The sequence below is a fragment of the Pholcus phalangioides genome, unplaced genomic scaffold, assembly GCF_987345545.1.
Source record: "Pholcus phalangioides strain wild (caught in Gottingen) unplaced genomic scaffold, Ppha-v1.0 ptg000015l_1, whole genome shotgun sequence".
Classification (NCBI taxonomy): Eukaryota; Metazoa; Arthropoda; class Arachnida; order Araneae; family Pholcidae; genus Pholcus; species Pholcus phalangioides.
In genome coordinates, this window is record NW_028301608.1 from 112,705,787 (window position 1) to 112,729,732 (window position 23,946).

The following is a 23,946-nucleotide window of genomic DNA, read 5'->3' on the forward strand; positions in this document are numbered from 1 at the left end:
TGAGGTATTTCTTTGGATATTTGTTTACCTTGTATGTTGAACATAGCATATAGTTTCTAAATATTCTCCATTGAATAATTTTATATTATCTGAAAATCATAGATAATGAATACTCTGGTTTTTGTTTATTCATTTGTATCAGTAAGATGGAGATATAGAATAAAAATATTAATAAAACCAGTAACACCAATTGTTGATTGGAATGGAGAAGTGATTCAACATTCTTTTATTATAATTGAAGGAAATTTACAAAACTTTTTTACTTGGAAAAAAGTACTGACCACATTAATACAGTAGAACTTGGTTAATTCAAATTTTCAAAAAAACTTCCCTTAAATTTTCTATCTAATTTAATGTAAAAATTTCTTGTTTAATTCAAATTTTTTGGATAATTTGAAGTTGGAGGGAAAAACTCATAATTTTTGTGTGAGAAGGTTTAATGTGGATAAACTAAACAATAAGCCAGCATTTGCTTTTCTCGATCAAGTTGTTGAACAACAAATTTTCAAAAACAAATATAAGTTTGAAAATTTCATTCTTTTCTACTTTTTCTAATGCCCATTTTAACATTGTTCAGCTGGAGTGCATCGAGAATGTGTACCACTTAGTCTGAATCTTTTTTTCATCATTAAGAGTATGGAAAGTTCATATCATAATAGGTTAATGAAAGAGTATCCTTGTGATAGCATATGAATGATAAGCAAAATTTGAGAAATTGTTTTGCAAAACTGATAATCATGAACTGTTTCCGTAAATCAGGGTTTGAACATGGTCAAGAAATTCTGATTCGGTAATGCTCATTCCGGAATAGCGGAATAATGTAGTAGCTAAGATCAATTATAGAAATTATAAGTTATTTAAATTGGGGAAGCAGTTTTGTAACTGATGATAAACCTTTAATAACTGAGAATTATTATCTTGTGAATGCTTATGATCAGGTTGAAATTTTTAGTCATTTTACAGGTCCAGGATAGATTAATTGGATAATTTGAATTTTGTATAATTCAAATTTTTTTCCAGTGTGACTTTGAACTTCCAATTAACCAAATTTGGCTGCATTTATACATAATTCTCAGCAAGGGATAAAATCATAACCATGAGAACCATGTTAGAAGTATATATTTTTTAAACAATTTCTGATATTATCATGTGAAGTAGGTTTTGTTTTATGATGAGAATTGCTGATAAAAATTCTGTGTAAAAACTTATATGGCAATTTGTTTGAAATCTGGATCATAATTCTGGAAACGACTTTGAACCAAATACACTGCTGAAAACAATTGGGGGATATGTATTATTTATTTAAATTTATTAAATTTAGTTTATGATTAATTCAATACAACTCTGTAAATACCTAAAAATTCTGTTTGTTGATATTTTTTATCAATTAAAATGTTTAAAAATTACAATTAAATAAAAACTACATTTCCCCTAATTGTTTTGAGCAGTGTACCAATCATGGATTCGAAAAGATAGAAGAAAAAATGTGCACAGGAATGTCTTGTGTCTCAGCAAAATAATTTTAGAACTTATTTTAGGTTCAAGTTCCAGTTAAAATGTTCTGTATGGACATGTCTAAAACTTGTACCCCCATATAACATTCAAGCAATGATTATGTATGCATATGCCTTCTTCCAATCAGAATCTATCTCTTCAGACAATTTCTTAATTGCTTGAATGAGGAAATAACTGATATGGAACAGTTTCATCTCTCATCTCATATATTACATTTGTGAGCGCCATTATATAGTTTTTTGCTAACGTTAAAGTTTCTATTTTTGATAACTTCTTTCTCTTATCAAATGGTGGTACAACTTCTCGTAGTTCTTGGAAAGCATCGTTCAAGCCATGCATACGTATTCGCTCCCTTTCGTTGCTTTCAAGCCTCCGCAACGTTTTTTCTTTAGATGATAAACTGGTTTTCCTGTAGAAATGAAAAAAAGAAAGACAATTACACTATAGATAAACCATAATATCATAAAATTTTTTTTACTTTAAAAACAATCTATGTTCATGAATAAAGTTGTTCAAGATTGCTTTTTCAATTTCAACTGTTGATTGGCTAAAGTTTATGTGATGTGTTGCAATGAATGCTATTCATGTTGGTTTCTTTGCTGGTTGATTATATTCCATACATGAATGATGAAACATTCATTCAACATGTTTTGCAAATTTTGAGGAATTAAATATGCATGGTACATAGAGAAATAAAAAAGTTTTTTTATAAGAAACTTTTCAGATTTAAATAAAATGTGATTAGTTTTGTATTATAAGATTCACAAATTTCACATAAAAAAGTTGTGTACATTGACATTGTGTTTACCTCATAAAAATTGCAGTTTTATGCTATAGTACAATAGTTCTTAGTTGTGGGTTTACAGACTCATTAGGGGATTGGTTTCAGAAGGAAAGAAAGAGGTCATGTGTGAGCTGGGATGAAAAACACAATTTATTCTTTTTTTCCCCCCTCATTTTTATGTGCTGAGTACCACTATATAGAGGGGTCAGTGGCCTTCATCTTGTTGGCAACAGGGTTGACAACTGTAGTCAGAAATGTATTTCAGAGGGAAGCAATTAGTGTTTCAGAAAGTGATAGAGCAATACTTTTTCACTATGTTATTCCATAAAAATCAGTCATTTTCTAATATTTTACTTTTCTTGCTACACAGCCTCAAAGATTCCTGACCTTCATCCTTGAGGCAACTTCCAATTGGAAAAATTATCCAGACAGCGTGTGGAACTCATTCATATTGCAAGGGGTTGTATAGTTATTAAAATAAAATAAACTTTTTATGCACACTCTGTTCTCAAAAACTCATTTGGAAAGTTGTTGCACTGTTTTTCCTGAGGCTAACAAAGAAAATTCCACGTTTCCAAGTGCAATATTCACTGAGATATTTGAATTTAAATATCGGCGGAAAGTTGGGAGTTAAGCTTGTCTGTAAGGCCGCTGTGGTGGTCGAGTGGTTATAGTGACGGACTCGCGATGCGAGGATCCGGGTTTGAACCCCACAGTGGTGGTCGGCTGAAGTTGGTTTTCTGCGGTTCCCAACTTCAAGGCGCAAATGCGAGCCGATCTCCCCGTTAAAAAGTCTCGCCACAGAGAGCAACAGTCCTACAACGATAAATCATTCAATCATAACACTTCACTCATAGTTAGAAAAACTGGTGGCAGATGGCAGCACTACACATAACAAGCATTACAGAAAAACAAAAAACTTCACGTCAGGTTTCACTACACGCACATTCCCGCATGTACCGATTCGTTGGGGGTTCCACGGGGGGGGGGGGGGGGGTGTAGTAGGTAGGGCCTCCAAAAAATGGCTCGGGGATCCATGATGTCCTTAAGTCAGCCACCTCGTTGGGCAATTTGCCTGTTGTGGCGTTGTATTTGTATTTGTTAGATTTTGTTGTTCTTTCCCAATTTTTCAATTCAAATATCTCAGCGAATATTCCACGTGTAATATTAGAAACGAGGAATATTTTTTTTTTGTTGGCCTCAGGAGAGAGCGCAAAAACTTTCTGATTGGGGTTTTTGCAGACAGGGTGCCCGTTGATCTATCTATATAAAATGTTCTCTATATAAATCTACAATTTTAGATCGATCGTCGCCAAATTTTGCCTAAATACCAAATGGGACCCGACTTGAACGATAGGCTACTTTAAAATTTCGTCAGAGCAGGGCAAATGCCCCAAATAGGCAAAAAAACTGTCGGGCAACAGTGGTTTTTGGGCCTCAACAATCATTTTCGGAACGTTTACTTTAGTTACCGTGGTTCCCTAGCAATGCGTTTCAGACGTGTATAAGCCTTTACAATGGTTTGTCACTTCTTTAATGCTGCCAGTGTGTATGTACTTATAATAGTTTATGCCTTTATAATGGTTTGCCACTTTTTTCAATCCTCCCAGTAATGAGAGCTTTTTGAATAGACAACATCATCAGCATCACTTTGAGAGTAAGGCAAAGTATGATCCCCATAAAAATCAGTGTTAAAATTGCCGATTTTACTGTAGAAATGCAGAAATTTTGTGGGGTTTTCTGACACATGAATAATTTTAAAAATTGTATTGAATTCTCGATTTTTGAAATAATTGAGTTCACTTAGAGATATACGAAGCCCAGAAAATTAAATATGAAGTAATTAGCTGGACCTACTTTTGGGATGGATATCAAATGCATTAACATTGATTTCAATTTTTTTATTTACATCTTTGCAAGCTCGAAAATGAAAATGCGTCTGTATTGTCTTTTAATATTCATCTGCATAAATAAATTCATGTAGTTTAGGTTGTTTTAAAACTAATTGTATATATGGGCCCATAAAGTACATCAAAGAAATTCCACAGCTTCAACTAAGCATTTTTGGAAGCAGAAATAGGCAGATGAATAACTTGAAGTTCAAGGGGTGGGGGGGGGGGGGGAGAAATCGAAATACCTAGTGCCTCTTAAAAAAGAAAAAAACTATATTAATTTCTGTTTCTATAATCTAGATTTGTTTCTTTTATAGTCCCACTATATTTGAAGTCGCCATATTTGTTAACTTGGACACGGTTTGTATAACCCGGGAGATATCACGTGATCCAAAAAAGCCTCATTGAAGTAAACCCGGGCAGCGCCGGGTATTATAGCTAGTATATATATATATATTTTCTCTCTGTGTGTGTTCTATATACAAATCTACAATTTTAGATCTATTGTCAAATTTTGCATATACAGTAAAACCTCGATAAGTCGTCACCTCAAGTTATCGAAAAATTATGACGGCTCAAGTGGAGTTCCGTCAGTTTTAATGTGCAATGTTATGTGAAAATCGTATAAATTTAAAGTAATATGACATTTATTAAAGTATGAATCAAAATAACAATATCAATAAAATTTATAGATTGCGAAAGAAAAAATAATTTTTTATCGTTTTTATCTCTTATTACTTAAATTATTGTGGTGAAATGTACTGTACACTTTGATTTAAACTAGTAATTTTTAATTTACACTAACAGAGCAACTAAGTAGTTTTAAGTAGCTATATAAGTAGCTTTTCTTCATAATAGAACTCTCTATTGCACATTAATTTTACATAGACATTAAATTTAAAAATTTTAGTATTTTAATAAATTCTTCATCATTAGTTCATGATACAACTACAAAGTAATCTCGAACACTTATGACTTGGTGGAGGGGCCTTGGGCAGGGAAATGTAAACAGAAGACCTCAACTTGGGAAAGAATGTCTAATTTTTTTCAACAAAGATATTTTATTTAAATTTCAAGCCCTAAATTAGTAGAGTCCATGCTTTGATTATTTATTACCCGTGCCCGCGCGCGCGTTGCACTTTGACTTTATTAATTTGATTATTCGGTTTACATAATTTTTTATTTCCTTGCACTATATGTAATCTATGACATATCAATAAATTTTGGTTTTGCCGGAGATTCCCCCCCCCCCCTCCGGGGTGGTGAAGTGTTTATGCTGCGTGTTGCTACAGAGCTTGGGTGTCTCGCGGTTTATCCAGTTTATCCAATGGAGCCCAGGCAGAAATGAGATCTAGCTTGAACAGTCCCCAACATTCCAAAAACCCTAGTCGACAAATTAACTTCCTCAACGTAACTTTCGTTATTTAAACTGTTCCGTTTGGGTATATAGGACTTTATGGTGACTTTTAAGTATATGGCAATGCTGTTAACAAGCTCTTTTTTTAATGGAGTCATACAAATAGTCTGCTCCACTTTCTCAAACTTTTTCATAGTGACGAGTAAACGAGGGTTTAATAACATTGTTGTCTATGAGAGGTGGAAGGGAATGAAGAAAAATGACGACTTAACGGGAGTGACGAGGTTTTACTGTATACTAAATGGGACCCGACTTGATCGATACGGCTACTTTAAAAGTTTGTCAGAGCCCGTTTGTTTGTTTTTCGCCCGTTTTTGCCCGCGAAACGGGCGAAAAACTGTCGGGCAACAACGGTTTTTCAGCCTCAACAAGCACTTTCGGAACGTTTACTTTCGTTACCGTGGTTCTCTAGCAATGCGTTTCGGACGTGCATATGCTTTTAGGCCCCTTTCACACGGAGTGGATGCGGACGCGGGTCCGCATACCCTTTCACAACACCCGCATCTTTAGTTTGAAATTCGTGCATAAAAACTATTTTTTTCGCAATTTTTGTAATTATTTTTCTCCTTCACCGCTGATCCAGTGCCCATAGGCAGCCTAGAGGCATTCATTGGTGGTTTAGTCTAGACGAGCGTCATAGAATACGGGTCTAAAGATGTCTTCATTCCGATACTCACAAGTAGTCGATGGGAGAAAATGTCTTGAAATATTTTCAAAAGATTTTGAAAAAAAAATCCATAACATTTTATGTTCCAAAAAAAAAAATTCAGGAAATATCAAAGAATTTGCAAGTAGAGAAAAAGGGGAGTGGTGGAGACTTTCAAAATGTCTGTGCTTAGAAATATTCACATCACAATTCTGTCTTAGGCCGGGATTACACTATAAAAGTTTTATAAAAGTTCGTTTATAAAACTTGAAAAATGCATTCAATAGGCAGATCAGTTTAGTTCGCTCGAATGTAACAGATGTGTTTATTGGTTACATTTTTCAAGTTTTATAAAATAATTTTTATCAAAGTTTTATAGTATAATACCAGCCTTAGGCCGGGATTACACTATAAAAGTTTTGTAAAAGCTCTTTGATAAAACGTGAAAAATTCAACCAATAAGATCACCGGTTGCATTTGCTTGAATGCAACCGATGCACCTATTGGTTGAATTTTTCAACTTTTATAAAAGTTCTTTTATAAGACTTTATAGTATAATCCCGGCCTTATAAGTCCGGATTACACTATAAAAATTTTATAATAACTCTTTTAGAAATGCAACCAAAGTCGAATGCAACCGATAAATTAACTGCTTGATTTTTTCAAGTTTTATAAAATAACTTTCATAAACCTTTTATAGTGAAATCCCATCCTTAGATTAGTCTCACTTCTGAAATATAAAATTTCATTTCTTTTAAGTTTATAGACTGAATATCGAGTAAAATATACTTATAGGTATCGGGGGAACCACCAAAAATATTCAAGTGCTAGGGTCTTCAAACGTCTTAATCCGACCCTGAGTGAACACTGTACGTGGATAACATTGTTTAATAAAAGTATTTTTTTTAAAGTTTAAAAAAAATATTAAAAATTAAAAAAAAATATTAAAAATTAAAAAAAAATATTTAAAATAATATTTCAAATATTTGTTTTTTAAATAATTTTTTAAAAATTTAAAAAGAAAAAAATTAAAATTTTTAAATTAAATTTAAAAGTTATTAAAGTATTTAGTCAATTAAATATTCGTAATGAACAGAACGACATAATTTTGGTCCCGTCAGTAGCCGTTGTTGTCAGGTTTTATTGTATAAAATTATAAAGTATGGACAAAAGGCAGTTAAAGTTGCTGTATCTCCATCTCAGAAGGAAACGGAGGGATAGACGCATGTGGGTACATCATATTGATAAACAGGAACCTTCATATGGTGTTTTTAAGGGTATTTATGGCAAATAATTAAAAAAATTCCGTGAAAAATCACCTTCAAAAAGTAGCTAAAGATGCGGACGAATTCACTCCGCATCCGCATCGTGTGAATATCCCCGAATAACCCAATTGTCAAAACTTGTATGTGCGGATGCGGAGCCCGCACTTAGGTTTTGACACATGCGGACGACGTCCGGACCCGCATGAACATATCCTAGGTGCGGAGATATTTCAGCTCGTCTGAAAGGCTCAATATATTCCAATTGTTAAAACTTCTTCCGGACCCGCGTCCGCATTCTCTCCGTGTGAAAGGCCTCTTACAATGGTTTGCCACTTTAATGCTACCAGTATTATGAACAAAATAGTTTATTCCTTATAATGGTTTGTCACTTTTCTTATCCTCTCAGTAATTGAAGAAAACCCGGGAATTAAAGCTATAGTATAATATAGATAAAGAGTATGGAACCCCCTTGCAACATCAATGACATATCTGAGTGCTACACGTTATATAAAAACGTTTTATGACTGGAAGTATGTGTCTAGGATCAACGGTTCGCCAGTAAAATCCGGTAAGGGGGATGGCCCTTTCTACTCGCGATATTTTAATTAATACACGTAATTATGAGACTTCCATACCTCTTTTTCGAATTGGCGCGTTTCCCGTTTCTCGATGAATTTTCTCGAGGACACGACTTGCTTGTGGAAGTAGAACCTGAAGATTCGCTGGAATTTCGCCTCTTTCGTCTACGATGATCTTCAAACATGTTTTCAGACAGGAGCTGGAGCCCACCTGGTTCGGAATATCTCTTCCAACTCATTTTGAATGTTCCCAAGAAAATGTCTGGAACTCAACTGCTTACGAAGAAGGAACAGAAAATTTTGATCGCATGCAAAGAGCGGGATTAAATTATTCGAACTGACATCCAAATAAATACAAAGAGCAGAAGGGAAGACGTCACTTGAAACAGGTGGAAACCTTGCTTCTTCGAGGGCCCATGGGAATTCACAGGCATAATTATCGTCAATAGCTGGAATGAAATATGGTGAAATGATGTTAAAAAAAAATCCTGAATAGAAATCCATTTACCACTAAAGAAATACTCTCACAACTACGTATGAAGTTTTAATAATTGTTTATTGTGTTTCGAAGGACGTTTTATTTGTGAAAGTAACGTATGATCGGCATTAGGAAATGGTGGGAAAATCAATTCGGGATAGTTATAAGAAATTTCTAAAGGGGTCCCAAAAATGCTTCTGCATACACAATGCTTTTTTACTAAGAATGTTGTGAACAATAGCGTGACAGGGTTTTGTCAAGGAGGAAGTGGGGGGGGGGGGGTTCTCTCTCTCTCTCTCTCGTTTTTTACTAGAAAAATATACCATAATCTCGACTCAAAGCACCATTGCGTACGTCAATGATAGCGATTGTAAATGCTTAATAAAGGTAGAAAACAATGGGTGCAGGGGATTTCCAAGAATAATGGTTCTAATGACACCTATCAGGGGTCCTTCGGATTCAAAGATTCGATATTCTAAAACATTGTACGCGACACCCCAGAGAAATTTAGTTTTTGTATAAAGCCTTGAATTCCGTTCCCTAATTGCTGATTTAAAATAATAACAGATGTTTCATCAACAAAAATACCTTTGAATCTGAAATATTAATACAGGAAGTGAAAAGGTCTAGAATTTCGTTATTTTTTTTACCAAATGTTGATAATATTCAACATTTATAACTAAATGGCAATATAAGCTACGCAGATGATACAGAATAGTTATATCTGATCAAAACCAATCAACGCTCAAAATTAAAGCTGGGTGAATGCGGTATTTCAATAATTTCAAACTGGTTAAAATTCAATAAACTAACTCAACCTTAAAAGAACTGAAAATTCATTTATTTGCAATTATACACAACTAAAAATAGAGAACCTATCATAATCTAATGTCATACTAATGAGTGCCCGTGGGAACATTGTGCCTGCGAACAAATTTCAGAAACAGATTAATTTAATTATCTGGGTATTATCTTCAATAAAAACCTTAAATGGAAATCCCAAGCAGTAGCAATAAGTAATAAATTAAAATTTATTAACATCAGAATCCATACATTAAAAAATATTTTCTCCCCAGTCTTTCTTCTACCAATATATTTCGCTTGGGTGCTTCCAGTTATACACAATGTGCTATCATTTATACGATTAGGAATTAATGATATCAATCAAATCTCATGAGTAATAAATGGAAAGCAATGTCTTTTTTAAGTATCTTATATTTTCGACTGTATTTGTTTCTATAATCTGATCCAAGTTTAAATTTCAAATAAACATGAAAAATTTACGATTAAAAATTAATCACATCAATTTCTCAATGCGCAAATATAGCGAATATTCATTTTTTATGAGCCCAAGTCAAAATATGAATGCTGTTTTACTTAGTTTGTCTGTTGCCAACGTACAGGGTGTTTGAAAAAGAATTATAACTATTCAGCTTTTAATCCGTTTTGATCGAATAATGCATAGGTAGAAAGAGGGAAATCTCGAGTTTCACGCAGTTGCCGACAGGTAGCGCTACCACTGTTCCTTCGGCCGCCTCTTCAGTGTTTGTCAAGATTGGCTTCTCCCATAGTTAGAAACCGATTCGGAAGACTTCATTTTCCAGCAGGACGGGACACCACCGCACTGGAGCTTGGACACTCGAAAAGTTTTGAACAATCGCATTCCTGAACGATGGATCAGTCGTACGGGGCCTGACGTCAGTTAAACGTCACTGGCCTCCAAGATCGCCGGACCTCACAGTGTGCGATTTCTTCTTGTGGGGGTTTGTAAAACACCTCCCCTTCCAGCTGCATTAGCCGAATTGAAGATACGCATAACAGCAGCAGTGGATGCAAACATGCTCGCAAAATTTTGGGACAAATTTGACTATCGTATAGACATATGTCGTACATCCCAAGGTGGACAGGCATACCTTTTATTTGGTTTGTAAAAAAACTTTATGAGTAGCCATGTAATATAAAATTAATCATACGCATTAAATATACGCATTTCAAATTGGATGATTCTTTTTGATACACCCTGTATTATGGATCGCATGGTCCCTTGGGTTAATATCGGAATGTAATACTGTATGTGTTTGTGTATCTGTGTGTTTTGTATTTGTCTTTATGTGTTAATTAAATTTCAATCTGTGCAAGAATAAAAATGTGTAAATTCTTAAGCAACATAATGCAAGTCTGAAACACTTTATAATAAACGCATTCATTAATTGTCTAAGAAACAATCTTGTCAATAGAATTTGTTTTTCATTGAGTTTATACTGAATGACCCTTCAGTTGTACATCGAGTGAATCGAAAAACCTGAATCATATTATTTGATGCTGAGTCACCATCAGACATTTAGTTTAAGTGGGGAGGGGGCTCTCATGAATAATATAGTGGAACCTCTCGATAACGGTCACCCTTGGGACCAAAGTTTTATTCGTTAACGAGGAGTGTCCGCTAATGGAGAGGTACGATATACAATGGAACCCCGTTTATATGACGTTCGCATTAATAAGGCGTTTTACTTCGGTCGCAATTGCCGGGGGGGGGGGGTCCTATACATTTTAATGTTAAAATGTATAATTATATTACTGTGTGCAAAAGGGATACACCGGTGGATTCATGAATCGTCCAGATAAAGGAAGTTTGATTAAATTTCACTACATTTATATCACTTTTACCAGCGATTATGCGTAGTTCCCAAATATATTAAAAATTTATAACCTTTCTTCTCTCATTAAACCAAGTAATAATTATTACCTGTAATCTTATATGTGCAATAAATACTAAATTCAAATAAGTTTGAAGAAGATAAAAACAATCGCATAAAAACATTATCAGTCTTGTAATGTTGGCTTTCTTCACACGCAATTAACAAACAAAACCAGCATTATACCATTCGAATTCAACATCCTGGACCATAGTTATGTTCAGTTTTTCAGTTTTTATACGGGAGCATTTTTAGTCGCTCTCAAACGCTAAAATGTCTATATTTTGTAAACTTATTCACCATGAAAAAATGGTTGTTTCCTACTTTTGTCTATTTCCGGGGGGGGGGGGGGAGATTTCTCAAACTGTGCGTCGCGGCACATCTAACAAAGTTTTTTGGAAAGTATTCTTTGTTAAATGGCTCTGGGGAGCCGGTGGAGCTCACGGATAAGTATTGAATGGGGGGGGGGGGGAAGGGGAGCCGTGGGTGGAAAAAGTTTGAGAACCCCTGCATTAACAAATAATGTCGTAAAAATGAAACTTTATCAGCTAAAGTATACCTTTCAGAAAATATTGAAAATAACTGCACAGTACAGCAGTGGTCGCCAATACACCATCTAAATGTGATTCTGGGTGATTCACGCATCAAAATTCGATTTTACTGCTCCAAATTTCATTTTAGAATGAAAATACTCCTTCGAATTTTAGGTTATTGCAGTACAGTGTTATTTAACACGAGAGAAACATTGAACTAGAGCTTCTGCTGCTACCTATCGTATAAAAACCCAACTGCTATAATTCTGCGATTAAAATTGTTGACTGGGTTTCGATTGATGAGCTGCACAAAAAGAGGTCGTATGACATTACTGAATATATTTTATAAGCAATAATATTAGTTTAATTATTAAATTTGATTCGAAACTTTAACAGGGCTACGTGTTACTTTACTGACGTTATTTCACAACACACAGACAACAAATATTAAAATTTCGAAGCGAACTTAATAATTAAACAAATATTATTGTTTACAAAATATCTATTAATATATAACACTGATTTTTTATGCGGTACATTAATCAGAAACTAGTCATGAATTTTAATCGAAGAATTATAACAGTTCTGTTTTTATATGATAGGTGGCGGTAGAAGCTCTAGTTCTAAGATGCTTCTTGCACGTTACATAACACTCTATACTGAAGTGTGATCTCATAAAATAATTTTGAAGATTAATTTCACTCCTCTATAAATTGTTAAAAAGTAATTTTGTGAAAAGAGGGACATTTTTTTTGGAAGGAAAAACATTACGTAATTTTTTTTTAATTTTAATTTTGTACACATTTCAATAACTGTATTAAAAGAAAAATCTAAAATTTTTGAAGTACACTGGTGTAAGAAATTAAGAGAATTTGCAGACTTGGTCGATTATCTCTGGAACTACTGTACCGATTTCAATGAAATTTGATATGTAGTACATACATTGATACAATACAAAACAAATAACCATTCAATAATTGTAATACACATGCATGATCGTGCGTAACACTCGTTGGAGTCGGAAGGTATGAAACAGCGGTGGCAGAATAAACAAGAAAATGGGTTAATAGGGGGTATGGTCCCCCTCTTACAGATATACAGGTCTCGCAGCGTGATTTCATACTTGAAATAACGCAGTTTATCATTTCCTGTGGCAATTGGTCCCACTCGTTCAGCAACGCTGTTTTCATTCCCTTGATGGTTCCCGGAGGGGGGTTGCGAGTTGCGATTGCCCTCCCCAGAGCGTCCCAGACATGCTCTATAGGGTTAAGGTCTGGAGATCTAACTGGCCAATCCATCCGGCGAATATCCTGACTCTCTAGAAAATCGTCGAGCAGAAGTGCTCTATGTGGCCTCGCGTTATTATCCATTAAAATGAACTCAGGGCCAACTGCACCCCTGAAAAGTCGAACATAGGGCTCCAAGACCTCATCCCTATAACTCACATCAGTCACAGTGCCTCTTTCAAAGACATGGAGAGGTGTGCGGCCATCCAACATGATGCCTGCCCAGACCATTAAACCTCCTCCGCCATAATGGTCGATATCGCGGACATTGGAGGGTAGCTAGCAGGTCCCTGGTTCTCTCCATATGAACGTACGGCGAGAATCGGTGCTTAGGCTGAACCGGGACTCATCAGTGAAGACAACGGTCGCCCATTGATCCATACTCCAATCTCTATGCTCTCTGCACCATGATAAACGGATTCTCTTGTCCGTAGAAGTGAGCGGGACGCAAACAGCAGATCTTCTTGCAAACAATGCTCTCTCATGAAGTCTTTTGGAAACAGTCACCCTTAATACACGGGTTCCTGTGGCTGTATACAAGTCACGAGAGAGCTGAGAAGCTGTAGCACTCCTGTTACGTCTCACTATAATCGACAAATGGCGATCTTCTCTGGCCGTCGTGGCTCTTGGACGACCTTGCCCAGGCTTTCTCTCGATGGATCCGGTATCCTGGAACTGTTTCCGTAAGTTACACACGGCGCTGGGCGTTAAATTGAACTCTACAAATATGGACTTGAGATTGGCCTGCTTCTAGCCTCCCCACAATTCGCCACCTCATTCCATCACCTAAACGTTGGTGGTTACTCATTTTTACTGTTACAATTTGAAATTAACCGATTGCTGCAAAATAACACCGAGAAATTCGCCGAGGTGTGCTAGCGAACGAAATGCGTCTTAACTTACGCGCGCTTATAAAGCCTGTTTCTCTACTACACACACGTGTACGCTTACGTATTTGACGTACAAGATTTGCATTTTTGTCTAGAAGCAGTGGTTTTACATTCAGTTCAGTTCTTTTCATGAAATTCGATAAAATATGCAAATTCTCTTAATTTATTTCACCAGTGTATTTTCACTCTTTAATGAAATTTAGAGCAGTAAAATCTAATTTTGATGCGTGAATCATGCACCTGGATGTGTATTGGCAAACACTGCTCGGAAACATGTTGGCCGATCTGTTTGGAGGCCACTGTACATTTGATTGAATCTTCGAAAATCTGGAACTGCTCATACACATGTATCAGAATTCTACAAACACAGGATGATGGGGCTTGGTGGCCCGCTATCTTCATATGGGAAGTTTGAATTAGACCCTGTACGTCTGAAGATGACGTACGGGAAGTGAAGATGTCTTCAACTTTTCCCATAGTGGAAATTACTCAACCCCTTTTAAAGAGCTACATTTATTTTCAGGAAATAGGATTTTCCAATTTTTAACAGGTCTAATAGGGCTTCTCCACCTGATTTTTTGGGCTCATTATTGACGAAATATTAATTTATTACTTTAGCGTTGAACTTACCTAGAGCGTCATCGTTGGTCCAAAATTTAAAAATGTTGCTTGATTCACCGATTCATCACTGGTCTGAAGTTGCATTGAATGAAAATATTGCACAGATCTTATGTTTCTGTGACCATTTAACAGTTTACGGCAGGGCCTGGTAAAGACCTTAGAGAGAGAGGGTGAGAAAGAAAAAAGTGAATACAGTTTGAATGGCATGTGACCTGATACATAATTGAATACAGTGGTGTTACTGTGTTGATGTGAAAAATTTTAAATTTCAGGTTCAGTAGTTTTTTCAGAATAAACAAAAGGTCTAAAATAGTCTAAAAAGGATGAATTGAAATCAATATAGGCTGTGAAATATTTCAGTGAATATTTTCAAGCATTTCTGTATGAAATCGGGTCTTGCTATATCTCAGGGGAACTCGATTAATGACATTTTCACATCAGAAAAACGTTATTGTACAGGGTGGTCACGAGCGAGATAGGCAAGTTCTTCATATCAAGATAGGTAAGAAACTATTGGGTGAAATTGACCAAATTTGTTCTAAATCTTTTTTAGTTCATAAGAACTGGACTTTTTTTTTTACGAAAAAAAAAGAAATTTTTTGAATAAAAATACAAAATTTGCTGGATATTTCTAAAATTTGCCACCAGGGGATGAAACAGGCTAAATATTCTGTTCTTAATTACAATTCATATCTCCGAATCACCATGCAAATTCCAGGCTATTTAAATATTCGAAATGACTTATATGAGCAATCTATCGTCATAGACACAGATTTCTACTATTTTATCCCCGGTTTATACAAATATCTATCGAGTCATACCAGAACGACATTACTCCCCTAAACAGGCTTATATACACGAATTCGGTATATATGTTACTGCCAAAGCCCCAAGTTGGGCAATTCGCAATGGGACCAATGTCCGAAATTCGGGCTTTTGCCGGGCCCTATATATCGATCCCTATATCGGTACCTATGATTCGGGGTTATCGTCGCGTTGGGGTTTTTTTGAGATAATTATGACCATTTATAATTAGTCATAGTTAACAATAATGATCATGGTTAGCTATGGCAACCCTAATAATCAAAGGAATCGGAATATCCATATCTTAGCAATCCATATATATAAGGATGCATAGGGATCGATATATAGAGGCCGGCGAAAGCCCGAATTTCGGACATTGACCGGGTCAATTGGGCTGACAAAACAAAACTTTTTTTTCTCTCATTGCTGCCATTTTTAATTTCAGACACTCCGTTCTACGTAATTGCTGCCATCTATTCAGCCATGCTGGAAAAAAAAAAAAACTTTGAATGTTTTCCTTTATTTTTATGTATCGTAGATTATATCATGTCTATGCCAGGAAGTTTAGGCACTAAAAATGGTCAAAATAAGCAGGCAAAAAGGAACTAAAATGCCTAAAATAAGCACTAAAAAAAGGCATTCATAATTTTGTGGAAGGAAGAAAATATTACTAAAAACTATGGTATTAAGGGTCGAAAAACTAGCTGAACAATTGGCTGCACTTAATCCGTCTACTGTTTTCACTACAGTTTGCTCTTTTTATTATCAAAGTTAAATTGATTTCCAGAGCCCTCAGATTAAGGGAATTCGAGGGCCACCATTATCAGACGCGGAGCCAGAAGAGAAAATGATCTACTTGGCTCTCCTTCGAGTTGTATTAGTTTTATTTGGAATAATCATCTCATTTTTATAGCTACTTTGTTCTCTTTTTGTTGTAAAAAATATTTAACTTTTTTTTTACATTACCACATATGCGGGGCTCTTTCAAGTTCGGGACCTCGAGTGGCCGCATCTGTCTCACACCCCCCTTAAGTGCAACTCTGGCCAATTTAATCGAATGCTGAATAAATATGTAAAATAAATATCCATGTGTGGTTGCGTGCAATGCATTTTTGGTATAAAAAAAAATCAAAACAACATTGGCCCGCAGAGCCCTGTCTGTGCCTCTCCCGTTTGCGTGAGTCGTGACGTCAACTGATGAGCTTTTGGTACAGAGCCAGCTAGCTATACATGTACAATACAGTCCAATGCCTGAGCGAGACATGTTATGTGAAGCATGTGTGTGTGTGGAAAAACAAATATTTTCCTCTGCTTTTCTAACAGGGGCTGCGTTCGTTTGAAACGAAATCATTCACGTCTAACACCATCTGGTTAAAGCACAGTTAAGGCATGACAACAACAATTACCCTATCTCTCAGATCACTCAATCACTTTGATATGGGACTGGAGGTGGGGAGAGGGGGGCTTTCTGATGACAATTAATACTGATAGTTGGAAAATTTTAAAAAAGAGCGATTGCTTTTTGTTTTTTTGTTCTGAATGCTCAAAATATCCAAGTTTTGCAGATTATGGGCTCTGCAATTCCCTGATAAACTTAAAACTATATCAAAATAGGTATTTACGGCAAGAATAGTTCAAAAAAGACATTTTTACGAAAATGTTTGAAAATAGGCAAAAAAAGTCATTTATGGTCGAATTTTGCCTGAACTCCCGGCTCTAATTATGTCTAATAGTTTTGAAAATATAAATTTTTGAAATCGTATAATTCATTCGTGAAAACCGTGTATTGTTTGAGCAAGGCGGAATTCATTTGCAGAACACAATCGATTCAAAATCATTAAATTAACATAATGAATAGCCGTCGCATTTCATAAATGATTTTATTACACAAACACCTACCGAAAAATGTGTGTGTACATACTTTTCTACTATTTTGTAACTACGGAAATAATTTCAAGGATTTGTGGCACCATAAACGGTTAACTGATGAGAACCGCGTTACAGGTGTTAAACACCTGTGCTTCTTGTTATAATGAATAGAAACATGCGCAATCAAAAAAAAAACAAACGTGCAGGTAATTTCACTAATAGACTGAATTGTTCATTTCTTTTATGTTGGGATGGTTAGTCTATTCTTGCGAATGCATCGAAGTTTTTCGAAATGCACGACTTTGAATATTAATTTCATAATTTTGAAATTATTTTTGCTAAAAATTTGAAGTACATTAAAATCTGTTTTTAATGGAATCGAAAGGGACCGAGATTTTTTTCCGTTGAACACAGGTTTCAGCTTAATAAAACAGTTCAATCGATATAATATGTAAATTATGTAATGATCTCATAAGTGATTGGAATGAAATAAATATAATTAGTTTGAAAATGAATGAATGAATGAATTAATTAATTTATAATTACTGTATTTAGGTATAAAGTATCTGTGTAAAATTCTAACCTGCACTGTTTTTCTTCAAAGTTAACGGCATTTACATTTTTTTTTATAATTTCCTCAATATCTACTACTTCACCAAACACCAACTCTGGCCATATCGCAATTTACTGCCATTAGTGAGATGGGTTGGAAGTGAAGGCGCTGTCTATCGGTGGTCGCATCGAGTTCGTTAGGGAAAATATCTTATCTATATCCTCCCTTGGGTTCGAACCCGGGACCTAGACAACAACCTTCACGATGGTAGACGAGTATCTTACCACCATGCCACTCGGGCACTCCTCTATATCTGTCGTGCCAGATTCGGTCTGTACAGTATCGTCTATGTTTACTTAGTATCAGGGCCGTAACTGGGAATTTTGTGAGGGAAAGAGCAACATGATTTTGCCGCCGCTACCGCTATGAAATTTGATGATTTTATAACGGTGGTTTTTGTTCCCGCCTAAAATTTCCTATCCCTAAATTTTGTCGTCAGGGCAGTTGCTCCCTTTGCCTTTCTCTGATTAATTCCGGTCCTGCTCAGATTTGCAATCACGAAATTCACACAGTTTGCATACAAATTTTGCATATCATTTGGCAATTCAACCCTTACACTGGTTTCTCCCATGGAAAAGACTGTTTTTCCGAAAAATTTTGTTACAATTTCAGAAAGCAACTGCTTTACTAACATATGGCTTATCGAAACCACAGCATCAAGAACAGAAACGGATTTTTGCTTATCGGAGTTTGCTTAAACGGTGGATGCTGTAGAACTCGCATTTGCTTTGTAGAAGCTTGGAGGGGGGCACATGTGCGCGTGAATGCGTTGAAGGATGGATGCCATGAACAAGCTCGTGTAGGAAAAACTTGCCTTACATGATCATGTAAACTCCGCGCCGCCTTAATGCATGAGCCCACCCTTGGCCTCAAGTGCAGAGGGACCTTATGACAATGAAATCTGGTCAAAATTTCCGAGTGTAAGCATGGAAATTGAACTGAAGGCACAAATTTATAGCCAAGTAAGGAGGATTCTAAAATATCACTTTGCACAGAGTCCCATTATGACTTCGCCATCACTTTGCCCCGTGTTAACTATTACGTATATAGTTGTATTTATTCATTTTCTACCTGGTGTATCTGGAAATTCTTGTTGATTTAAGCGTTTTCGAATCGATTCTACGAAAGTTAACTCAAATGCGGACGTTTATTTATAGAAGCAAGTCAGTTAATTACATTTTTTTCGATTGCCACCGTGGTCAACGAACCTAATCAATACCAGACAATTGAAAGCGAGGCATGCACCGAACCATTCACAAACTTCTCTCGACAATCAATTTCAGCACGTTTTATTCAAAATCACTAGCATCACAGGCTGAATTCGAAAAATTCTCCTGCTGATGGAATTGCGGATGCTCTATTGATGAGAATTTTCCTACTTTCTGAATGCGATTTCCCACGAATATTGAACTTATTCGTTCAAATATTAGGTCGTTTCGAAAGTTCTGAGCGTTTTTCGGTGAGTTTTTTGCGAAAGGTGGGAGAAAAAGAAGTGTCAGATTATACCTTATCCTTCAAACTATTTTTTCCTTAAAGGATCATATACATGGTGTGCACTCTTATCGTTGTCCAATGGCTATTTCCTGAACCGTTGGTTTTAGAGACTAATTTCAATTAGAAAAAAGTGTTTCAATATCCATATTCTTAAATGCTATTCAAATGGAAAAAGAAAATGATTTATTAAAAAGTTACGAAATTTAAATTTCTGTACGGTCCAACAAAAAAAATTTCCATGTTTCTAAGAGCAATGTTTACAGAGATATTTGAATTCAAAAACAGATAAAAAAAGGGGTTAGGGGAGGGGGAGGAAGAACAACATAATCGGACAATGTTCCTTTCCCTCATATATGCTGTTCTTTTTTCTGTTTTCTCTGATTTTTTAATTCAGATATCTCAACGAATGTAGCTCTTAGAAATACGGGAATTTTTTGTTGGCCTCAGGAGAAACAGGGCTACAACTTTCTAATTGAAAGTTGGAGGACGAGGGGGGGGGAAAGGTTCGGGAAATAACTATTTGACAACGATAACAGTGAACACTTTGCATATATATACAGTATATATATAACCAAGAAATAATTTCATAATCGCGCGTTAAAAAAAAAATGAATAGAAATCATTACTATCGAGACATAGTTATTTTAACACGTAAAAAGTTACAAAAGTTAAGAGTTTTACTCATGTTAATAAATTTCCATTCACTTATTATAACGTAAGTTTTACTGGTTGCTATTGCTCGATTGGAAACTTTATAATGGAAATTAAGTTTTATATCAACTTCAAATTACTATTTTGATTCAGTGTTAATATCACAGCTTGCGTCCACTTTCTTTGCTGATAATTTTTTAAGCTTCACCGTAATTTTCAATTCACCATCATCTTCAATCTTAAAAAATTACTGGGGCTATTGGCAACTACATCTTAATTTTAAAATGATTGTAGAAGCTTTTTTTTCTTTCCGGATGAACCTCAAAATCATCGCACAGATAAATAGAATCAGCAAAGTTCAATTGCAACTTCTGCGTTGTTCTGGAATACATCCTGCGAGCCTCTTCCTCTGCTCCTGTAGTCCCCTGCATGGAGGTATTATGGGGGCCCCCATAATACCTCCATGGTCCCCTGGAAGTCCACGGGTTATCATACGAACCCCCTCTTGAGTATCTTCAAAACAATCTGAAAACCCCAATTCTTAAGCAATAAAACGTTGGAATCTCTGAAAGAAAGCTATATCCATACGTGTGAAACATCAGAATCAGGGCTGTTTTTTTTTTGAATCGACTAAATTATTATTTTTTTTAAATAACGTGATCATCACGTATTCCCAAGAGATATTTGCGATCTGTCGAGGGAATTTGTCAGCGTGCTAGTGGGCATTCGAATCCAGACTTGAACAGTCGGAAGATAGATCCCTAACTGAACTGCCAAACGGCAAAGTTAACCGGTTAATCTCAATTTTATAATCGATTAATCGATTTTTCATAAAATATTTTTTTGAAATATTAAATATGACCATATAATATTGATATATGCTTTAAAAACATAATTTATTCATTTTACTCATTTATTCGGTAGATGTAAACAAATATTGGAATAGGTTAAGAAATTAAGGCTGCAGACTTCAAACAATTTAATATATATGTTGAACATAAGAATTGCCAAAACTTGTGAATTCTTCTCTTGGATCTCGTCGTTTTTTTTTTAAACGGTTACTTTTGGTTATTATTCACAAATTGCAAAACCCTTTTCGATTACGGGTTCTGAAATTGTGCGCCGTGACGTCCTGGTGCGATTTCAGCATTTGTCAGGAGCACCGCGGTCACCCTGACGAAGGTTTTACGAAAATATCCTTTGTTAAACAGCAACTGGGGAGCCGGAGGAGCTCGCGGATAAGCGTTGATATAGGGGAAAGGAGTACCGTGGGCGGTAAAAGTTTGAGAACCCCTGGATATTATACTGTTGCTTATTATTCTAGAACTTTCTCTCGTGTGGTACTTGTGAGGAGGTGAGCTGATGCTTCCAAGAAAATACGAAAAACTACTGTTCATAGTGGAGACAATACATTTTGTGGTCTTGTCTTCTATAAACTCCAATCTAACTTCATTTGATATTAAAATCATCGTTTTCAGTTTTCGTTGAATCAAATTCGATTGAAATATCGATTCACAAATATTTCTTAATATAGTTACTTACCCAGAATATCCTGCTATATAAAAGCAAATTTAATCGAATCGATTAACTGAACCAGCCCTAGTCAGAATCACTGGCTGAGGTAGATGCATTTTCTAAGAAGGTTCCGTGTCTATTGACTCTCATAAGCTTTCCAGTTGGATGCTACTTCACCAAATATCAACTCTGTCCATATCGCAATTTACTGTCATTAATGAGATGGAAACGAAGGCACTGTCTATCGGTGGTCGCCTTGAATTCGTTAAGGAAAACATCCTATCTATATCCTCCCTCGAGTTCGAACCCTGTACCATGACAGCAACCTTCACGGTGGCAGACGAACATCTTACCACCACGCCACTCGGGCGGTTTACGCTGTTGCTGTTTGGATGCTGCTCCGTACGAGCTAGATGAAGAAGATTAGAAATTGTATGCTATAGTTGGGTGTGTGAGTGTACGTGTATAAGATGTGTCAATAAAAAGAAATTAAAATATACAGCCCGAGCTGTACTCAGAGAGTCAATATACATTAAATCAACTGATTCAGAATCACTGTTGAAGAACTAAAAAAATACACTGTAAATTTATAACCAAGAAAAATTAATTCATAAAATATTTCATTAATAATTAAATTGAATCCAGGAGAAGTTCAACTTGTTTATTAGCTAAACTGAAAATCATTACGTACGATATTAGTCCGGAATAAAGAGTCGATCTGAATATTTATAATAAGTATTTTTACCTTGATTTTCCAGAAGTTTTTTCATATGAGAAAAATACCTTCAGTAAATACACACACTGGAATCACGTGCAATGCTATAAATTATGTCACGTGTTAAAATGTGGAAGAGAAAGAAAAGTATTCCGGCATTACTGTGACTATTCTTCTATTAAGTTCCCATTTTCGATTAATCTGTGAGTTCGCATCTGTCCGCTTTCAGTGGAGTAAGCAACATGTGGTTTTGCTGTTTTTGCCACACACGGATACATATGCGCACACTCGAATGAGTGACGTCACCTTTGCCCTCTTCCATCCTGGAGGCCCAGTGGGAGGGACTTCTAATTATCGTACATTACGACGATGATGATTAACAAAAAATTCATCGCAAAACGTTCAGATTTTTTCGTTAATTGAATTTCTTTTTGTCAATTTGAAAATTTCATTCAGATTTTGAGTTTTTCCTTCTCAATTTTTTCTTTAATGTTCCCTAAACTCATTTTCAATGTCAGAGAATTTTAAATAATTAATTTCAGTATTTGAATTATTGATTCGTAATTTAAGTTTTGTGGCTCTATTTTTAAAAACTGAAATTCAAGTTTTGAGGCTTTCTTTTAAAAACCAGAAATTTAGAGTTATGAACTTCAACAGCCGAATTATAATCTCATGAAATATGAACAATCGTGATAACCGTTAATGTGATCTGAGGAATATTTTTTCCGAAGCACCAATAAATAACCACGTTTTGCTGAAGAAATCGATGAAATTACTCGAAAAGAATGATAAAAAATTTAAAAAAAAAATTGGAATTCCATCAATTTTTCTCAAATGAAATTTAAAATTTTATTCTATATATCAGGCTCCTAAAGCTATTATTTTATTTAAGACACAATAAACTCCTGTAAAGGCAGTTCAAGTATTACGTAAGCAAATTTTTAGCCATTTTTGACCCCTCCCCCCCGTCCCCTTGTCAGCAAAATTTCGTCAGCACTGCCCCCTACCTCCTAACACATATTGGTGGGATTAGAAACGTACGCGGGAGGGGGCATAAGGGAAGGAACATGTGCACCTCCCTCCCAGACGAAAAACATATATTTTTTTAATGTAAAAAAACATTAAAATTTCGAAAGAAATATCTTTATAGATAGATAGATAGAACCGCTCACAGCCCCGGACTGATGCAAAGCACCTTACTTCCGTTACCTCAAAAGAGGCAGAGTTGTGTCGGAAAAGTTAGCAAAGATTTATAGTGGTGGCTCCCCTTGCCCCGTGCTCGCAAGTTTCGAATTACTCGCGTCGTTCTCCCCATGAAGACAGCCATCAACTCGATGCAACGTACAAGCCATTTGACAAAAATGGGTGACTGAATCCAATGACTAGGGAGAAAAATTGCACGCGCGCCCAGTGGCACATAAGGACCGGAAACCACAGCCTGGGATTTCGAAAGAAGTGTGGAAAAGACTTGTGGGCAAGAAAGAAGAAAAAGAAGCTGGCATGTTGAATTGGGAGAGATTTGAGAATGGTCTAAATACACAATGCATACAAATTACATATATACAGCGCCTCGACTGTGACGGGAAACGAAGAAACAAAGCCTCCGTCCACAGCGCTGAACAGTGTGTTCTGCTCGCACTTCCCCTTACAGAGCATGCAATATATACACACACAGAATACACAC

At 35.7% G+C, this 23,946-nt stretch overlaps 1 protein-coding gene across 1 annotated transcript; it reads right to left on the reverse strand.

Moving 5' to 3' along the window:
• Positions 1-195: 195 nt before the first annotated feature.
• Positions 196-22,467, reverse strand: LOC149077621 (protein dimmed-like). The gene is made up of 4 exons (XM_089245176.1): positions 22,293-22,467; positions 14,611-14,757; positions 8,155-8,546; positions 196-1,924 (listed from the first exon to the last, which is right to left on the reverse strand). Exons 3-4 carry the CDS (start codon positions 8,334-8,336, stop codon positions 1,666-1,668), a joined length of 441 nt encoding a protein of 146 aa, XP_089101302.1. The 5' UTR covers positions 8,337-8,546; positions 14,611-14,757; positions 22,293-22,467; the 3' UTR covers positions 196-1,665.
• Positions 22,468-23,946: the final 1,479 nt, after the last annotated feature.

Excerpts from the sequence above, each read along its gene's own strand:
- LOC149077621 (XM_089245176.1), bottom strand. The coding sequence starts at position 8,336 with ATGAGTTGGAAGAGATATTCCGAACCAGGTGGGCTCCAGCTCCTGTCT. Across the intron at positions 1,925-8,154 it reads CGCGCCAATTCGAAAAAGAG|GAAAACCAGTTTATCATCTA; the intron begins GTATGGAAGTCT and ends TCATTTCTACAG.